The sequence below is a fragment of the Chelonia mydas genome, chromosome 7 (genome assembly GCF_015237465.2).
Source record: "Chelonia mydas isolate rCheMyd1 chromosome 7, rCheMyd1.pri.v2, whole genome shotgun sequence".
Taxonomy (NCBI): domain Eukaryota; kingdom Metazoa; phylum Chordata; order Testudines; family Cheloniidae; genus Chelonia; species Chelonia mydas.
The window spans coordinates 80,894,211-80,911,257 of NC_057853.1; the positions used below are offsets into that span (position 1 = coordinate 80,894,211).

At 45.2% G+C, this 17,047-nt stretch overlaps 1 protein-coding gene across 1 annotated transcript; it reads left to right on the forward strand.

Annotated features, from left to right (window-relative positions):
* The first annotated feature begins 6,597 nt into the window (after positions 1-6,597).
* FAM241B (family with sequence similarity 241 member B) lies at positions 6,598-14,109 on the forward strand. The gene is made up of 4 exons (XM_007054655.4): positions 6,598-6,682; positions 8,047-8,245; positions 9,873-10,000; positions 12,163-14,109. Exons 3-4 carry the CDS (start codon positions 9,908-9,910, stop codon positions 12,415-12,417), a joined length of 348 nt encoding a protein of 115 aa, XP_007054717.2. The 5' UTR covers positions 6,598-6,682; positions 8,047-8,245; positions 9,873-9,907; the 3' UTR covers positions 12,418-14,109.
* Positions 14,110-17,047: the final 2,938 nt, after the last annotated feature.

The following is a 17,047-nucleotide window of genomic DNA, read 5'->3' on the forward strand; positions in this document are numbered from 1 at the left end:
AAATATCAGCTTGTAAGGAATAGCTCTGAAAGGTGGAGTTTATAAAGGAAAATGTTGGAAACATTATTCACCGTAGTGCTGTCCCTGCAGTCATGGTGCTGTATGATCCATATGGAATGCTGTTGTCTCTCACAAGCATTTCCAACCAACCATGGTCTTTGGCTATATTCAGCTATAATGCAGCCATGGATTTTTTCTTTGGGAGCGGGGGGTGGGGGGGGTCAAAGAAGAAACCCAAGTCAGAGAGGAAACTAATTCAGAAATAAATAAGTGCAGCTGGCAATGGAATAGGAGCACAGAATGGTCACTGTGCAGAACCAGTGCATGCTGGACTGGAGAGTGGTCTCAGCTTCCTGCTGGAAGATGTGGACATGTCTATAGAGTGTGGCAGCTAATTGCAACTGAAAGGGAAGCAGGAGAATCTCAGCCCCTGGGAAGGGAGGAGTGCCCTGCAGGGACTAACTTGGCTAGCTAGTTTCTAACCTTTTGACCCTGGAGATACTGTTTGGGACCCTAAGATCATTCATTGGATTGGAAAAGAATCTTTACCCCCCCCCCAACCTTCTCCCATTTTCTTCTATCCCATCCCCGCCCCCTGCCCCATGCCCTTCACTGAGAAACCCCATTCAGTCATTCCGGGAGAGGAGTTCAATTAGCTCAGTCAATCGTCAGTAGAAGAAAGACACAAAGGGGCACAATGTGTGGGCCTCACCCAAGCCTGCGATGGCTTTGAAGCTGTGATTTGCTCACCCTGGGCAGAACCAAACGAATGCTAATTCACCTGCAGCTCACAGGGGCTGGGGGAGGGTAGGTGGGAGGTGCTGCGGCAAGGGGGTGGGGGGTGTTCTCCTCTCAGGCTGTGGATGGTTGAACAGACTGGCTGAATCTGACGGAGCAACTAGAAAGGATATCTAGTGTATGAACGGAGCCCCAGAATCTCATTACTTTCTTTTCCCCTTCCCCTGCTTTCACCCTGCCGTCTGGCCCCAGCTTCATTTAGGGTGACTGATGAAAGATATAATCCTTTTTCCTTTTCACTCCTCTGTGCTGGTGACAGGGAAGCAGTCTGCAGCCAAACAAGAGAAGCAGTGGAGAGAAAGCAGTGACTGATGAGTGTGTGCACTGATACTACCCCTGCCACACAGGCCTTGGCCATTGCTGGGTAATGTCCCATTTTAAGGTATTTCTGTCTCAAAGATCTATAGAGAGAGTTGTCCAGATCCTCTAGTCTGGCCAAGCTGAATTTGGCTTTATCCTCCTTTATACTTTTCTGATTCTGAGGTTTGCTGGGGGCTGATCAGTCCCTGACATAAATTAGAGCAGCCTACAAGTTGCTGTAATTTGTACCTAGTCGCCCATAGCCCCAAAGAGCTGTTATGGCATCTGAGAATTGGCAGGATATTGGAATGCCTGGACCATCCCCTCTTTCTCATGGATATGCCTTCTGGGTTGAGTCTGGGGAAGAAGAACACTCTTGGGGCTGGTTCTGCTAGATTCTATCTATTTTGCACTACCAGACTGGTGAAAAACAACTGAAGTGGGACTAGGACTTGGCCTGGTCTCTCTCTGGGCCAACAAATCTTCTCTACCCAGGTCAAAAATGAGAATTTGCTCTGAAGTGCTTTTTTTGTTCTTCTTGGTCCTTTCAAAAGAGACTTTGCATTTAAAGACGTCCCAGGGCTAGTTGCATCTGTCCCACACTCATACAGGTAGCAACATTTTAATAATACTTTGCACAGCAATTTTGGTCAGGGGGTGTCAGATACTTTACCAGTATTAATTAAGTAACTCTCACAACACCCCTATGGTTGGAGGGGGAGTATTATTACCCTCATTTTATAGATGAAGTTAAGTGACACACAGCAAAGTCATATAGCCAGGAATAAAACCCAGAACTCCTGGCTCCTAGTCCCATGTTCTAACTAGATTCCCTCTCTCTTTTCTTCTACAGCACTTAATTCTCTAATTAACAGCAGGAATTACACTTTCTTAGAGCTTTAATGAGTAATTTATATGCTGAGGAAAATTTTTAGATACCTCTCATGTAAGCATAAATCTATAGACCATTCACATATTTCTAATTTTTTGGAGGTACTTTGGTTCATTTTCAAAGATATTTGTGTTTAAATAAGGGGTTTTCTTCCCTCACAGTTCATCTTCTCCCCCAAGAGGACATAATAATGAACCTGTCACATTACTTCTACCTCTGAGTTGATTGGTACCCTGTATGTGCCAGCAGAGCCTGGGCAAGCTGCAGGATGGCTGGTCCCCTCTGTAATTTGATGCAGAAGGTGGCAACATCAAAAAAATGAACAGAAAAAGAAGATTTGAAGAAAAACTTCCAAGAATTATAATGCTGGAGAACATATAAACCCAGCCCATGTTCAGCATCTGCTTTCACTGGCTTTCTTTGCTTTGTTTCGCTTTTTAAAATGGTTTTTGTAACAGTTAACCTTGGGATTTGTTACACTGCACAGAGCACCAGTTGCATATTTCACCAGAGTTCATGGGTATAAGTAAGGGCTGACTAGAGGGGGAAAAAAGACCCATCTTCGTGGCTTTGCAGCACAAACTGTTGCCCTTTTTCAGAAGTGGGTTAGGAAGTTTGCAGAGGATGGAGTAAATAGGATTCATCTACATTTCAGCCTTCACCATACTGTTTGGGCCATGTAGCCACTGCATAGATGCTGAGGCCGGCATGTTTTGTCTGAGTGAAAATGACTTTCAAGTTACATGCTGCTGACTGGAATTCCAGTGCCCGTAGCTCTCTTGATGCTTTGTTTACTGTACAATGCTCATTCAGGAAGGTGTTCCTTTCAGTTGCTCAATTTGCTCAGGCTATGTTATTATTTATTGTGTAACAACTTTGCAACCGCAACACCCTTAGCTTGGTTATGGAAATTCGCTTTTATCAGGGCTTCTTGGTTGCTTGCAGCTTGTTCAAATGCAGCAATGTGTTTATTCTCTGGTCTGAGCAAACGTGATCATATTACGCCCATCCTACATTCATTACACTGGCTGCCCGTAAGGGCCAGAATCAGATTGATTTTAAATTGGCCTGGATGGTGTTTAAAGCCCTTACTGGTGTAAGCCTATATCTGTGACCTCTTTGAGCCTGGCCCTGAGCGGAACTGATACCACCTACCTTTCAGGGGCCTCACTGTTTCCTCTCATGTTAGCAGGTGGGCCCAGGTAGTGCAATTCACTTTTACACGCCATCTTAAAAGTGTGACTTTTCTCCCCATTAAGACTCTTATGGGCCTTTTATCTACATCTACCCCCTCTGCCTTTTTCCTGTGTGTCACATCTGGTTTTATGAGAGCAATTTTATGACACTTCTATATATTTATTGAATTATTGTGCAGCATCCAAGTGCCCAAGATATGATCCATGCTGGAAACATAAATGTCAAGATCGACACTGGAAACAGATATTGCCATGATCTTTATGAATACATTTCTCAGGGTCAGTGAGACAGTGATCCTCCCCCTTCAAGAGAAAAAGAATATATTTTTGGAATCAAGTGATGATAAGCAGAAGACTTATGTGAAAAAGTGCTGAGATTCTTGATTTTGGGACAGGATGGTCACATCAGTTATTAGTCTACAGTGGCCTAGAAATCCCAACGTGAGAGGCCAGTATTTTCTCCCCAATAGCAAGAGAATTTTTCATAGGGACTTTTTTTAAGCCTGACCCCTGGCATCTGTCTGGCCTTAATCCAGTCTTGCTGCAGCCGGCGGTCCCTTACTATGGCCTGTTCTTCTCTCTGCTGGAACGCTACGCACATTGTTCCTATCTGTGATATGTGGACACTGCAGATCCCCCGCCTCCCTAGACTTGGGTTTGGAGAATGCTTCCCCACCTCTTCTTGCTCCCCACACACACTCTCCAAGTTGCATGGCCTATTAGGGAGCCCCTTTGTGATGTAATTGGATTTCTCCCCTTGTTAGTTTGCAATGAAAATGTCATCTATATCGGGGAGGCACTCATTCATCTCAAATTAAATTCAGTCGTCTCTTCGGTGAGCTGTGAAACTATTCACACAGCAGCAGGCAGCTGCAACTGGAGGCTTCTTTGACAATACCCCATGCTGCTGTCTGAGTGCAGCTTCCCCAGTCCTGCAGAGCTGGCTTGCTCCCATAGGGTGAGTCAGGGGAGTACTCTGTTTCCTGAAAGCTGCAGGTCCGCCCCAAATTTATTACCAGGGACCAACATCCTGGACACACACGTACACACACACAAGAGAGAGATTAGAGGTGTTCTGCATCTACAATTTAAAAAATGGCTACTGATTTTACGTGTCCAACAAGAGGCAACTTGAGCCCCCAAAAGAAAAGGATCCAAACTCAGTAGCCAGTTTTGAAAATGTCAGCCACAATGCATTGATTAGTTTACAATGGGGGAAGTACCTGTATACGTTTAAAATTAAAGGCTGTTGGTGGCTGAGTACAAGATGTTGTGATTAATAATTCATAATTTTATTAGGTTTGTAGGGAATTTTATATTGCGGCTGTTCTAAGTGAAGTGTGGCTGGAAGTAGATGGAGAGCATTACCACTGCAATCTGTAGGGGAATGAACTTGATGGGGATAAGTGGAAATTGCCTTTATAATACAAAGCCATGAAGCGTTTTCATATTTTTGCTCAGATATCTTGCTTTAACATCACCATCAGACTACCTTTTGTTATGTTGTCCATTTACAGAGAAACAAAGAGCCAAACTATCTTTTATTATGTGCTCTCATGCACAGCTAAACTTTTGGAATAGACAAACTATAGTAGATTAAGTCTGATTTTCATGAAATTGTACATATGCATTTATCTGGGTTTGAACTAGGTGAAAAATGTGACATATTTGTGACATTAATTTTGTATGCATTTTATTCATCATTAACAATATCAATAGACTGGAATTGCATTCTAAATACAATATGATTGCCCTCTGGTGGCCAAGTTAATGGCTATAATTTTTCAAACAACACTAACCTACTGAATACGGGGAAAAGTTTGTTTTAAATTTCAAAGCTATTTAATTCACATCTCATTGGGGCCAACGGCTAACTGAAGAGCCCATATGTTTCTTTTTTTTTTCTTACTGTCAAGTGATCACTACAATTTTAACATTTAATTATCTTTATCCTCCAAAAATACTCAGCAATTAAAAATATCTAAACAACTTTACATATATATGACAAATATATGATAAACTTTAGTTACTAAGATGAATTTGGAATGAAAAAGCAACACCAAACAAAAAGGCTGGATTTTAGGGGATTTCAGTGCTAATGGGGTAGAGGGAAACTCTGGAAGAATAAATAGGAATCTCTGTTAGTTGAAACTTGTGGAGTTTGCTCTCCCCTACACTAAGGGAGAAGTGGGGCCCCAAACCAGTGTGGCATTGGTATACAACACAGCTGTCTAGTGGGATAGTTTGGCTAACCATCTAAATTCTGAACCTCTTGAAATTTCCTCATTTTTCAATTGGTAGGCTGGTTTGCTGAGTGCTTTTTTACTGATTGGTTCGTTTGGTTTTGTTCTGTGGAGGCTAGTCTACTACATGCTCATATGTAGTCTGTCTGAGATTTTATTTTTTTATTTCAGTTCTCTTGTAATGATAGAAGCGGAGTAAGAATAATTTAAAGTGGAAAAGAAAATTATTATTTCAGTTTAGCATTAACTGGGTAGTGGAAAACAGTTGGCAGTACTAAGAGAAGTGTAAGCCTCCTGTCCCTCCAATGTGTATTCAAAGCATGTGTTTAGTGAAACATATACAGGTCAGATTCAGTAATGCTTTCCCTAAATACTTAAAACAGCGAGAAGGATTCTAACTGGGAAATCACAGGAGACCTGTCTACCTCTGCTACTGCTGATCCTGTGCCTGAATTTATTATGTCAATTTTATGGCTCATTATCACTCCTGTTGCTGTATATGTGCAGACCATAGGTCATAGGACTCAGTAATGCTTTGTCGTGTGTGTACACAATATATTGTAAATTCTGTGTGTGATTATCTGTGTGTTGCTCTGCCTTCCCTTGTCATCTCTCCGCAAGCCAAAATTGCGACAAAGAGCTGCCCTTGACCCCATATTTGTACTTGAAATTTTGAAAATTGAAGTTGATCCATGAAAAGTTTTTGGGTCCTCACAATTTCACAAAAGGCTAAACTGAACAGACTTGAACACTACATGGAACAAACTAGTAAAAACTCCCCCAGAGCATTTTTCAGCACTTTTGCTCAGGACTAAATATGATCACATTAAACTCCTAGAAAGTTGCCAGCACGGTTTATCTGGCCAATATAGATGGAACCTGCAGTATGTGTGGGGCCTGTAGCACAAACAGAGATTGCACATTTTATCCTTCAGATACTTGGAGTTGGAGAGATTGATTTTAAAGCCAAACCCAAAGGGATTTCCAGGAGTAAGAGGGCATCTGCAACATTCAGTTCAGTTTTAAAAGTAAGTGAAATGTGTGGGCTAAAGGGCTTGACAATGTCTCTTTAAGATTTTCTTTATTTCTGAAGGAGTGGGGGATTAATGTTGTGGTCCTAAACTCCAAACCAGCTTTCCCCACTTCCCTTTTGATTTTTGTCTATTAGAAAAGAAGTCAGCAATCTGTTAAGAGGATTAGCTCCATCACTCGAGCTCACAATGGGGGCCCCCCAACGAAGAAGGTCTATCTTTGTGAGTGTCCATCTTGGATGCTTTTCTTCCCCGCGGAGGTGCAAGCAAAGGGAGACCAGAGGAGATGAACAGGGTCACCACCCTGTCTCTCTGTCCATGTCACATGGTCCCGCCAGTTGGTTTCAACTAAGCTGATGCCAAAGGCCTAATTAGATACAGACTGACAAAATATAACCCATCCTTATGTCAATAAACATGTCCCATTTAAAGCCTTCTGATCTAGAAAATGAACTGTTACTGTGAACTCTACACAGGGTAATTTGGACTGAGGAGAAATGGAGTGCCTCTACAAAGCAACATTTGTTATGTCAGAACCTGGTAATACCCTCATGGTGTTATAGAGCATTGTATTCCTGTGTGGACAGAATTAACCAGGTTACTAAACTGTGTTATAGTCCTGGAATTTACAAGTCTAGAGCAGCCTAACTGTAGTCTGAACCCACAAACTCAACTGCTGCCAACTGCTAGGCAGGACTCACAAACCTGTCCCTACACTAAACCTAGCTTGGCCCCACAAATTGCTACCAAACTTTACTCCAGCCCAGGTTAACAAGCATCCCCAAACCATATCCTCGCCTGCCACTGCCTACAAATTAGCTCTAAACTAGTCCCAATGTTAACCCTAGCTTGGTCCCAGAAACTTTTGCCAGATCTCACACTCACCAGAGCACCCCCGCTGCCTCACAACCTTAAACCAGTCACAAGCCCTACCCTAGTTTCAGCCTACAAACTGGTCCCCAATTGGCCCCAAATTCAATCCCATACCATCCCCAGCCCATGAATTCATCCTAGTTTGAGGCACTTTAACTGCCCGGCAAACCTGTCTTGTGGGTTAGCTTTGTGAAAGTCAGGACAGTCCTACAGATTTGGAAACAAGTGGTCAGTGTTTCAGATTTCTGATAGGCTGTAGCCTGGGCAGTGGCACTGGAACCCTTTTAATAGTGGGGGTGCTGAAAGCCAGCCCCCTTACCCCCATTTGCACTCCCCACCCCAGCTGGGGCCTGGAGCAGTTGTCCTGTCTCGGGTGGGGTGTGGTCGGACAGAGGTAAGGGGGAAAAGTCTGGGGGTGGGCATGGGGCCAGGAGTGGAGTCCTGGGCACAGGGCCTGCAGCTGGGACCCCGCCCCTGGGGCCAGTAGCAGAGATCTGGGAGCGGGGAGCATTGCCCCATATTCCCTTCTCTTTGTGCCAGGGGCACTCGCCATGCCTAGATTTCAGATGCGTCGGGATTATTAGAGTTGTTTTGAGCAGGGTGATCAGAGTCATGGTGTGAATGAACATGCAGGCCAAGGGAGAGGAGTGTAGCATAAATACTGTGGAGACAGAGGGGCGGAGTTCAAAAGAGAGCTCACTTAATCTCCACAGCCAGTTCAGAGAAATGCAGTTTACTGTGGCGCCTGAAGAGGGGTTTGCTCAGCTCTGGAGAGCCCGTGGCTAGAAGAGAAACTGCCTGCTCGCTCACCTCGCTCAGCTAGCTTCCTGTGATGTCAGCCCGGAGGAAGCAGCAGTCTGGGTACAAGTCAGTCAGACTGTATGGAGTGAACAGAGAGAGGGAATCGCCGAGGTGAGTATGCTGTTTCTGACAGTTTATCGGTAATCTGCTCAGGAAGCAGTACCGCCTCTTCTGCTTTCCCTTCTCCTCCCACCGCCCTCAGAGCTGCTTCTTGCAAAATTTCAAAATTATGTCAAGAAACGTGAGGCAAAGAAGAGTTTCTGAGTCCCGTGCAGAGTGACACAGGCAGCTTGGATACTATAGTGTTCCTGCTCAGGCTAATTTAAGCCATGTACCTGACCCAGAGGAATCTGTTAGTGCTTTGCCTCTACTTGTCCAGCATATGTGGTATGATCAGCATGCTCATGTGTCTGTGCATCTGTCAGCCCTCCTGGGAATGGGAGAGACTGGCCTTCAGATTCATATGACAAACTGGGGACAGGCCATTCTGAACCTGGTCTTGTAGAGGGGAAACACACTGCTAGCTGTCTCTTTGAAAGGGGGGGTCCCTATGTATTGTGCACTGTGGTGGTAAGGCATAGCTGCTATGTTGGATCTTGCTCATCCCTGGGCACTGGATCGAAGTTTCTAACCATCCCTTACCCCGCCCCGCCCCCCAAAACCCATAAGTTTGCATTATAGGCAAAGGTTCAGGTCAATTCCAGTTTTCACCCTGTGCTTTGAGCATTGCTAGTTCTAATAGCCTGGAAACCACAAATGCCAGGTTTCAGAAACTAGATCCCTTGGACAGATGTGTTGTAATGGTCAGTTTTCCTGTCTGTGTTATAGATTTGACTGGTCAGACCAATTTTTAATTTATCAGCAGAAACATGTTTGTTAAATCACAGCGCAAAATATTCTTCTGTGCAGAGCCCTCCATGCATGTTTTTCCTAAGGTTCTGCTTCTTAGAGATTTGCTATTACAAGAGGGAAAACCTTACGGTATTTTAGAACCTTTTTTTAACTTGTAAAACAGCTGACTTTATTGCAGTTTCTAAAACTATGTTCATATGACACTTTCAAAAGTAATTTTTGACAGCTTTTCAAAAATATTATTCTCTGGGGATTCCATAGCCATGAAAAAGTATCTTTTTCATTTTCTGGCAGTGGGATTTTTGCTGTGTCCATAAAAAAAATACATTTATAGTGTGGGTAAGTAATAGATAAAATGAGAGAGATAGACACACTTATATCTTCCCATTCCCCAAGAGGCTAGATAGTGATGTAAATGCCACAACCTTTGGTATGGTGTAATGTGGAGCTGCATCACACCAGGATGTATGCTGGGGAGAAGGTGCCATGATGTCTCTGGGCTTCTCTGTGAGCACATTCCTTAGGATGGAGCAGATTTCACCCCTGTTGCATAGGTCCTCCTCTGCAAGCTGGTGAGGAATGTGGGTTGCACCATGACCCTTACCTGCTCCCTACTCCTACCAACCCCTTGTTTTCTGTCTTTGCTTCCTGGTAGGCATCAGGAGTGAATAGTTCCTACACTCCCCAGAGGCCTCTTGTGGGGGCCCTTATGCAGTCGTGCAAAGAGTGGGGGAAACTTCTTGCATATCCCTCCTTGACTGCACTCACAATATGGCCCAAGATGTTTAACTGGTTCCCCCTGAGCCTCTCTTCCCTCCTGGATCAGTCTGAAGTAGCTAATAATGCTCAGAGGGGAACTACAGGTCCTTTCTCCTGTGTGTTACAGGTGTGACAGGGTGGGTATATTGCGTGACCCCAAGGATGGTCCGGATTTTGGCCAATGGAGATATTGTACAGGATGATGACCCCCGGGTGAGAGCAAATGCACAGCACAGGGAGAACACCTCCTGGCAGGTAATGAAACAGAAAAGTGTGAAGAAGTGCAGTGTATTTTTGTAATTGCTTAGATTTTTTGCTGAAGGAAATGGATGTGCATCAAGATTTACGTCTTCAATGGATGCTTCATAATTAACATTCCCTTTCAGCTGTGTGCATGTGCGGCCGCAGAGCAGTGCGGTACCTACAGCACACCTCATGTGGCTGGAAGCATGGCTGGTAGCTGGGCCCTGCTTCCAGAACATGCAGCAGCTCCTCTTTTGTGCCATGTTAAACCTCAAGCCAGTAGGGATGGGTAAGGAGTGTGTGTGTGAGAGACAGGAACCAGGGTTGCCATTTAGGTAGAGCACGGGGCGGGGGCTGTTCATGGAGCCGGCTGTGGAGAGGCTAGTCCCTGCCACTGGGAGCAGCCTCCAAGAGCTATCAGTGCTGAAATGAGCCTGGCCTGGCAGGGAGCTGTGGCATGGGGGGAGGGGGAGACTGTGCTGCCACAGCTGCTGGGGCAGGAGCGCCTGGTCTGTGTGTTCCTGCCCGCTCTGGGCTGCAATGGCAACAGCCTCCCGGGCACCCTGGTTTGGGAGGCAGGATTTCTTGGGAAGGTGTGGTAGCGGGCTCCCTCAAGGGCTGAGGCTCCTGGGAAGGGCTGGGTGTAGAAGCTTATGATAGGAAAGATAGGGGCTCCTGGTTTCCTAACTGTGTGTGTTTTTTAACTCAAGCTCTTGAAAGGTAATGGGTACTCCGCATGCATGTCTGTCCCAGATGCATGTGTATTACTAACATGTTGTTTTAAAAATTCCTTACACTGTTTAATGTAATATAGTGTAAAAAGATTTTTTTAAAAAAAGTCTCAGATTGCTACAAAAATGTAGCTCTCACTGGAATTTGGAACCTGCTCAGAGCAAAGAAAATGTAGAGGGAACATTGATCGTAACGTTCTGTTCAGAGGACTAGGCAAGACAGAGTTGGGAGAAGCAGCATTCCACATTTTACTGCAAAATACTGGAAGAATCTTTGGGGTAGGCAGCGGAAATGACAAGTGCTGTTGTGGGTGCAGAATTTGGGTAGGAATCTGAGTTCACGTTAAGGGCCCAACCACCCCGACCAAGTTAAAACACACAGGAGGGGAAAAGATGCTGCAAATCACGGTGCGCTGTGGCTGCTGGGCTCTGTAATGTGGGTATGTTGGCCTGGAGAATGGATTGACTGTTGAGGCCAGGGATCTGCAGGAAACATTGGTTTAAGCTCTCTAATTCCCAGACATTGGTTCAGGGCCAGTTCTAGGAGTGGGTGATCATGGCAGTTGTCTTGGGTGCCAACTTCCAGAGGGCACTGTGCTGCTCTTTTCTGTTTGTTTGTGTTTTGCTTGGCTGCTCTGGGGGTGCAGAAAATGTCTTTCATCCTGGCCAACAAAATGCCCATGTTCCTGCATTGGTTGTCCCTCTGCCAGTCCTCCTAGAACCAGGAACATGGCAGCCTGGCTCTGGGGGAATCTTGTTGCTGTCAGCTGTCCTACTGAAGTGGTGCATTGTAAGTTCCTTTGTGGGCAGTTGGTAATGTGCTGGGAGAGCTAATGCTGGTTTGAACAGCATTGACTCCATCTTGGATTTAAAAAATCTGGTAGTAGTTAGGGGAGCACGATCCTTGGCTCCATCCCCTTCTCTCCTGGCACACCCACCCCCCACCTCCACCAGTTCCATAAATCCCTGACCATGCAGAGTTTGGAAGGGCTTCAGGTTCTCAGGGAAGGAGCTGCTGTTTCCACCTGGCTGGGTTCCCCTTCACTTGTGTAAATGGGTGCGTGTGCCTGGCCCCAAGGGATTTACATACAGGGTGGGTGGGTGAAATTGTGTACTGTGAGGTGTAGCCCAAAAGGTGCAGTACCTGTAATTGTTCTAATGTATCCTACTCTCCATTCCTCTCTCCCCACAATTTCAACTTCAGTTTAGAGTGCAAAAGCCAAGCAGTCCCTAAGAAATGTTTGTGAGAGGAGGGGCAGTCAGTTGTGGTGCCTGCTCTCTGCCGCATTGTCTCTCTTGATGACCTCGGGATGATATTTTACTCTGAATTAAATAATAGGAACGTTTCTGAAATTTTTGCCTTGTTCTTTCCTTCAGCTTCCACCCCTTCTGTGAGTCTGATTCAGCGGGCTGAATTCCTTCTCTCTCTTGTTATGTTTGCAGGAGTTTTTCAACGTGGTGCCTAATGCAGGCCATGCTCGACCGCACCAGCAGGCTGCCAGGCCTGGGGGGCGCTCTCCATTTTCAAAACTGAACCAGCAGCTAGTGAACATGGGATTCCCCCTCTGGAACCTCGGGAACCAGGTGGTGGAGCCGGTGATGTCCATCCTGCTGCTCTTCCTCCTCATGATGGTGGGCGTGCGTGGCCTCCTCTTGGTGGGCCTTATCTACGTGGTCTCACACCTGAGCCAGCGGTGACAGTGCCCTCCCACTGGCCACCAATGCTTCCTGCTTAGTGAAAGAAAGACCAAGTTTCCTTGTCAGGCATGGGTGTGTTTGTGAGTGTGTTCCCCCACTGAGAGTGTGTGTATATGTGTATGTGTGTGCAGGTGCACAGTTATATATCCTGAAAGTGTCTGTGTGTAGTGTTCAAGGGGAATTGAAGTGTGGAGTTGGGATGCCCCAAAGGCACAATCCCAGGTGTAGCATTTTTTATCACGTTAAGCTGCTCCTTTGTGAGGGTTGCCCAAGTGAGGCTTGGCTTGCCCAGGAGCTTCAGCCACTGGCTAGAGAGGTCATGCCAGAAGCCCAAACTTTGGTGCGCCTATAGAAAGGGTCTGGCATGTCATGTTGTGTCAGCCAGCACTTATCAGATACAGTGCCTAGACCTGAGGGGAACTGAAATGGGAGCTTAATTTTCATCTGCAGGTGTGAAGGGCAGTAGGGGTTTCCGAGGAGTAATAAAACAAACACGCATGAATGTGAGACAATTTGAAAATGGCCTGGCGAAGGCAGGGTTTACTTTGTAATTACTATTCTGATCTTAGAGGTGTATTGGAAGGGAAGTTTAAATTAAAAGAAGAAGAGGTATTGATGGGTTTGAGCTGACAGCACAGTATATGCTACATCTTAAACGTATAGGATTGGAGAGCTGTTATAAGGGGCTAAAGGGGGACATTAAAAGAGAAAGTGGGGAGACCAGAAAGGAGTTTGAAGAAGATTAAAACAGGGAAGAAAAAAAGTGTCTGTAAAACAGGTCATGTCACCTGTACTTTTGTCTTGCCTGGGTTGTCCGGGATATTTGAACAAGAACTTGCTCCGGGACGTTGTCAATGTGGGTGATACCTTATCCCTGCTGCAGGAGGAATGATTCCAACATTGAGTAGCTGGGGAAGTTGGGCTTGGAAATGTGTGGATGGAGGAACCAATTTTTAAACAATATAGTCCTTGATAATTTGCAGAAGTGGAAATTAAACATATCTGCTAAAAACACATTAGAGAGGGGTTTTATTAGGTGTGGTGTATTTTAAAACTTTCTTCAATCCCTCTTTAAGGCCAAGAAACATAAGAACTTTCATCTTGATGAGCTGAGAATCAGTGAGCAATATTTCTCCTCTGTCTTATAAATAGGACTGGGCCTCAACAAAAACAGCAGATCCAGACTTTGGGGGAAGTTTACATCCCAATTGGATCCATACTTCAGGCCTGTCATTATAGTGGGCCAAACCAGACCACAGAATTTAAATTACCCCTCCCATCCCCCCACAAATTTGTGGAAGTTTGAATTCAGGTCCAAATACAGATCTGAATTGTGATTTGGGACCATATTGGCTTATAACAGCTTTACTGTGTGTGTGTGTGTGTGTGTGAGTGTGTGAATATGGAGAAGCCTTACTGAACACTTGTGTAGCATGCATGGACAAAGTGGTTCTTGTTTTTGTTCAATAAACTGAGTGAAGGAAATTGTGCATCACAAATTGACTGTAAATTTCTGCCTTCCCCAATGGAGTGTAAAAATGCCAAGAGCAACACCTCAAATTCTCCTCTGGTTCCTGTGATAATGAGAACCTTCTGCTAAAACAACAAGGAGAAAAAAAACAGTAACATGATGTTTTATTATAACATTGAAATTGTTCTGTGACGCTAGTACATAAATCTCTTTCCAAACTGCCTGTTGTCTGAATTTCTTGCTGTTCGTGGGCCGGTGGCCAGCATGCCAGAGCTGGTGAAAGTCAGTGATAGCTCCCCAAGCAGAGCCTCCACAGATCCCAAGTGCTGGAAAATCTGGGAAGACACAGCTACGCTTTTAACTGATGTATTGATTAAATACAACCCTACAAACGAACTGACTAGCTCATGGGATTGGAATAGCAAGCCTGTCACTCAGATGGAGTCTAAGAGTCTCACAGATAAAGGCTTGAGCCTGAATCTCACTGAGACTGTCCAGTGACCCAGGCTAGCTTTGTGGGGTGGTGCACTATCATCATGTTGTATTGCATTATGCTGATGATTTGGCAGGTTGCTTTGTTTAGGCTGAGGTTCTCAGTCACCCCTTCTAAAACTGAAGCTATCTTTAACTGCAGAGCTCTGGCATTAACTGAAATTTGTTACCTTCTGATGGTCATTTGGTGACCTATATAAAATGATGTGATGATCTCAGTTCAGTTCCTGATGAACAGCTGTCTAACTTCATCGTAACTGGCACTTATGCTGAGAGTTTCAGCATAGAGATCAAGGACTGAATGGCATTCTGGGACTGAACCATGCATCCCTGGAGGGAATCCCTCCAAAGCCAACCTGAGGCATATTGGCAGGTTAGTGCTGGGGTGTGGGGCTTGCATGGAGAGTGGGCTAATTTGGGATACCAAGTCATTACATTGTGTAGAGATGGCAGGGGCTGACTGGCTTCCTGTACCCCCCTTGAACCCAAGTCAGTCTCCCCAGTGGAAAATCAGCATAGGGGACTGATCCCATGGGATTCTGTGGGGTTTTTCCTGTCTGCATCACCAGCTCTTCCTCCACAGGGAGGCAGAGCATCTGAGAGGGACTCTGACAGAGATGGGACTTCAACACTGGGGGCCCCCCATTGTGAGCTCGAGTGACGGAACTAATCCTGTTAGTAAATCGTTCCTGCTCTTTCCACAGAAGAGAAGCTCCTTGTGAAAAGAAACAATAAGGGTGAGCATAAGGGATTTGGGTGCTTCTACAACGGACGTGTTAATCACCAGACCTAATCTCCTAAACGACTGTGTTGCTGTGTCAGGTTGAATTTGAAGCCTGGATGCTCAGAGTGAGTTTGAGGGCTAGTGCAGTAGGCTTCATTCAGGCAGGAACTTAATGTATCCTAAAAACTGATTAATTGAAATGAATTAAACTCTGTTAATACCTTCTCCAGCCTGGTTGCTTTTATTTTCTTTTGTTACTATTCCATAGCAGCTCCAGTCCTAAACTTCGCACAATACTAGGCTGCTATGTCATTTTAACTTGAGGTAATTTGTCTCCTGTACCTCAACAGGCATTAAGGTTGCGTTGCTGCTGAGGACGCTATGTTTCGTAACCTGGACACGCATCCTTCCCCAGCATCCCAGAATTATGTTAAGGGATGCTACGTTAGTGGAGGTACTGTCCGTTTTAACGAGGCTATTCTCTGCATTCCAATGTCTCAATCAAGTGCTATGAAACGTTATGTAGCTGATGTTCAGTGAACCATATTCCACATTAACACAATTCTAAGAGATATTGGGCTTGTAGCAGGCAGGTTAATGAGTGTGACAATGTTGTGATAATTTACATGGATAAGAGTTTGTGAAAGACGAGGCAAGCTCCTAGACCAAGGTCAGAGCTTCTTAACACCTTCAACAGAAGAAAAAGGCCATGACTTGCACTGGCTTGCATCTATACAAAATCAGTAGAGAAATATCTTTTAGGATCTTTCAATGTCTTGGCGATTTATTTTGATTCATATAGAGTACAATAACAAAGGGGTTGTTGGCCATGCCAGTCTTAAATCCTGGAAAACTCCCTTTCCAAGACTAGGTAAGTGGATGATGGTGAATGTGCGTGTCAGGGGAATGTGTCTATGTATTTGTGTGTGTGTGTTAAGCACACGTCAGGTATGTGTCTCAGGCACACCTGTCTTACAGGATTGTATTCGTGCATGCCTGATGTGCTAATTTTACATGTCTTCTGCATGGTCACTCAGCTATTTCCCATATGTGGATGTATGTCAGTCGTGCATGTCTCTGCTGGTGCTGGCCAGACACGTGTGCCTTCATGTTGGAGCTCTCGGCACCAATTTTGAACGTATTAACATATTAATATAGTTAATTAACATGCAATTAATTAGTTGATTAATTAACATACCTCTGTTAAGCTTTAACTCTAAGTAGACCTGAAACACTCATGGGAGAGGAGAGAGGGATGGAGGGTTTTGACTGGAATTTTGAAATTTGCACCCTTCTCACATAAGGGCTCCTTTTCTGCTGGATCTTTTAGCTGAGCTTTCTCTTCTGGGGTGTTCTTATAAACACATTCATTCAGCCATGGCCTTCAGCTTCCTTTTCGGCTTCCCAGCCACTCTGTGTAGTTTGGAGGGTTGCTATTTCTCAGATGGTTAAGGGATGGGCTGAGAAGCGTAATGGATGTGGGTAACAGAGGAAGCACGTCAGCCCTGTGGGACGGGAGCTGCGCTTATAGAGCAGCATGGGGTATTGTCAGGGAAGCCTCCAGTTGCAGCTGCCTGCTGCAGTGTGAATAGTTTCACAGCTCACCGAAGAGACGACTGAATTTAATTCAAGATGAATGGGCACCTCCCCAGTATAGATGACATTTTCATTGCAAACTAACAAAGGGAGAAATCCAATTACATCACAAAGGGGCTCCCTAATAGGCCATGCAGCCTGTGTGTGCGGTGGGGCTAGAGGCTTCTGCGCCACAACAATCCGTTGCAGAGGGAAGCCATGCAAGCCATCCATCAGCCACACAAAGCAGGGGGAGAGAAACACTCACCCAACCTTTGTGTGTGGGGGACTAAAAGAGCATCATTCGAAAGTCCAAGAGACACAGAGATTGAGTGAGTGGCCTTTAGCGGGGAAGGGGTTTAGAGCGT

Bases quoted from the DNA above. Each gene is read 5' to 3' on its own strand.
- FAM241B (XM_007054655.4), top strand. From the start codon at position 9,908: ATGGTCCGGATTTTGGCCAATGGAGATATTGTACAGGATGATGACCCC. The intron at 10,001-12,162 runs GTAATGAAACAG...TTATGTTTGCAG, and splicing joins GGGAGAACACCTCCTGGCAG to GAGTTTTTCAACGTGGTGCC.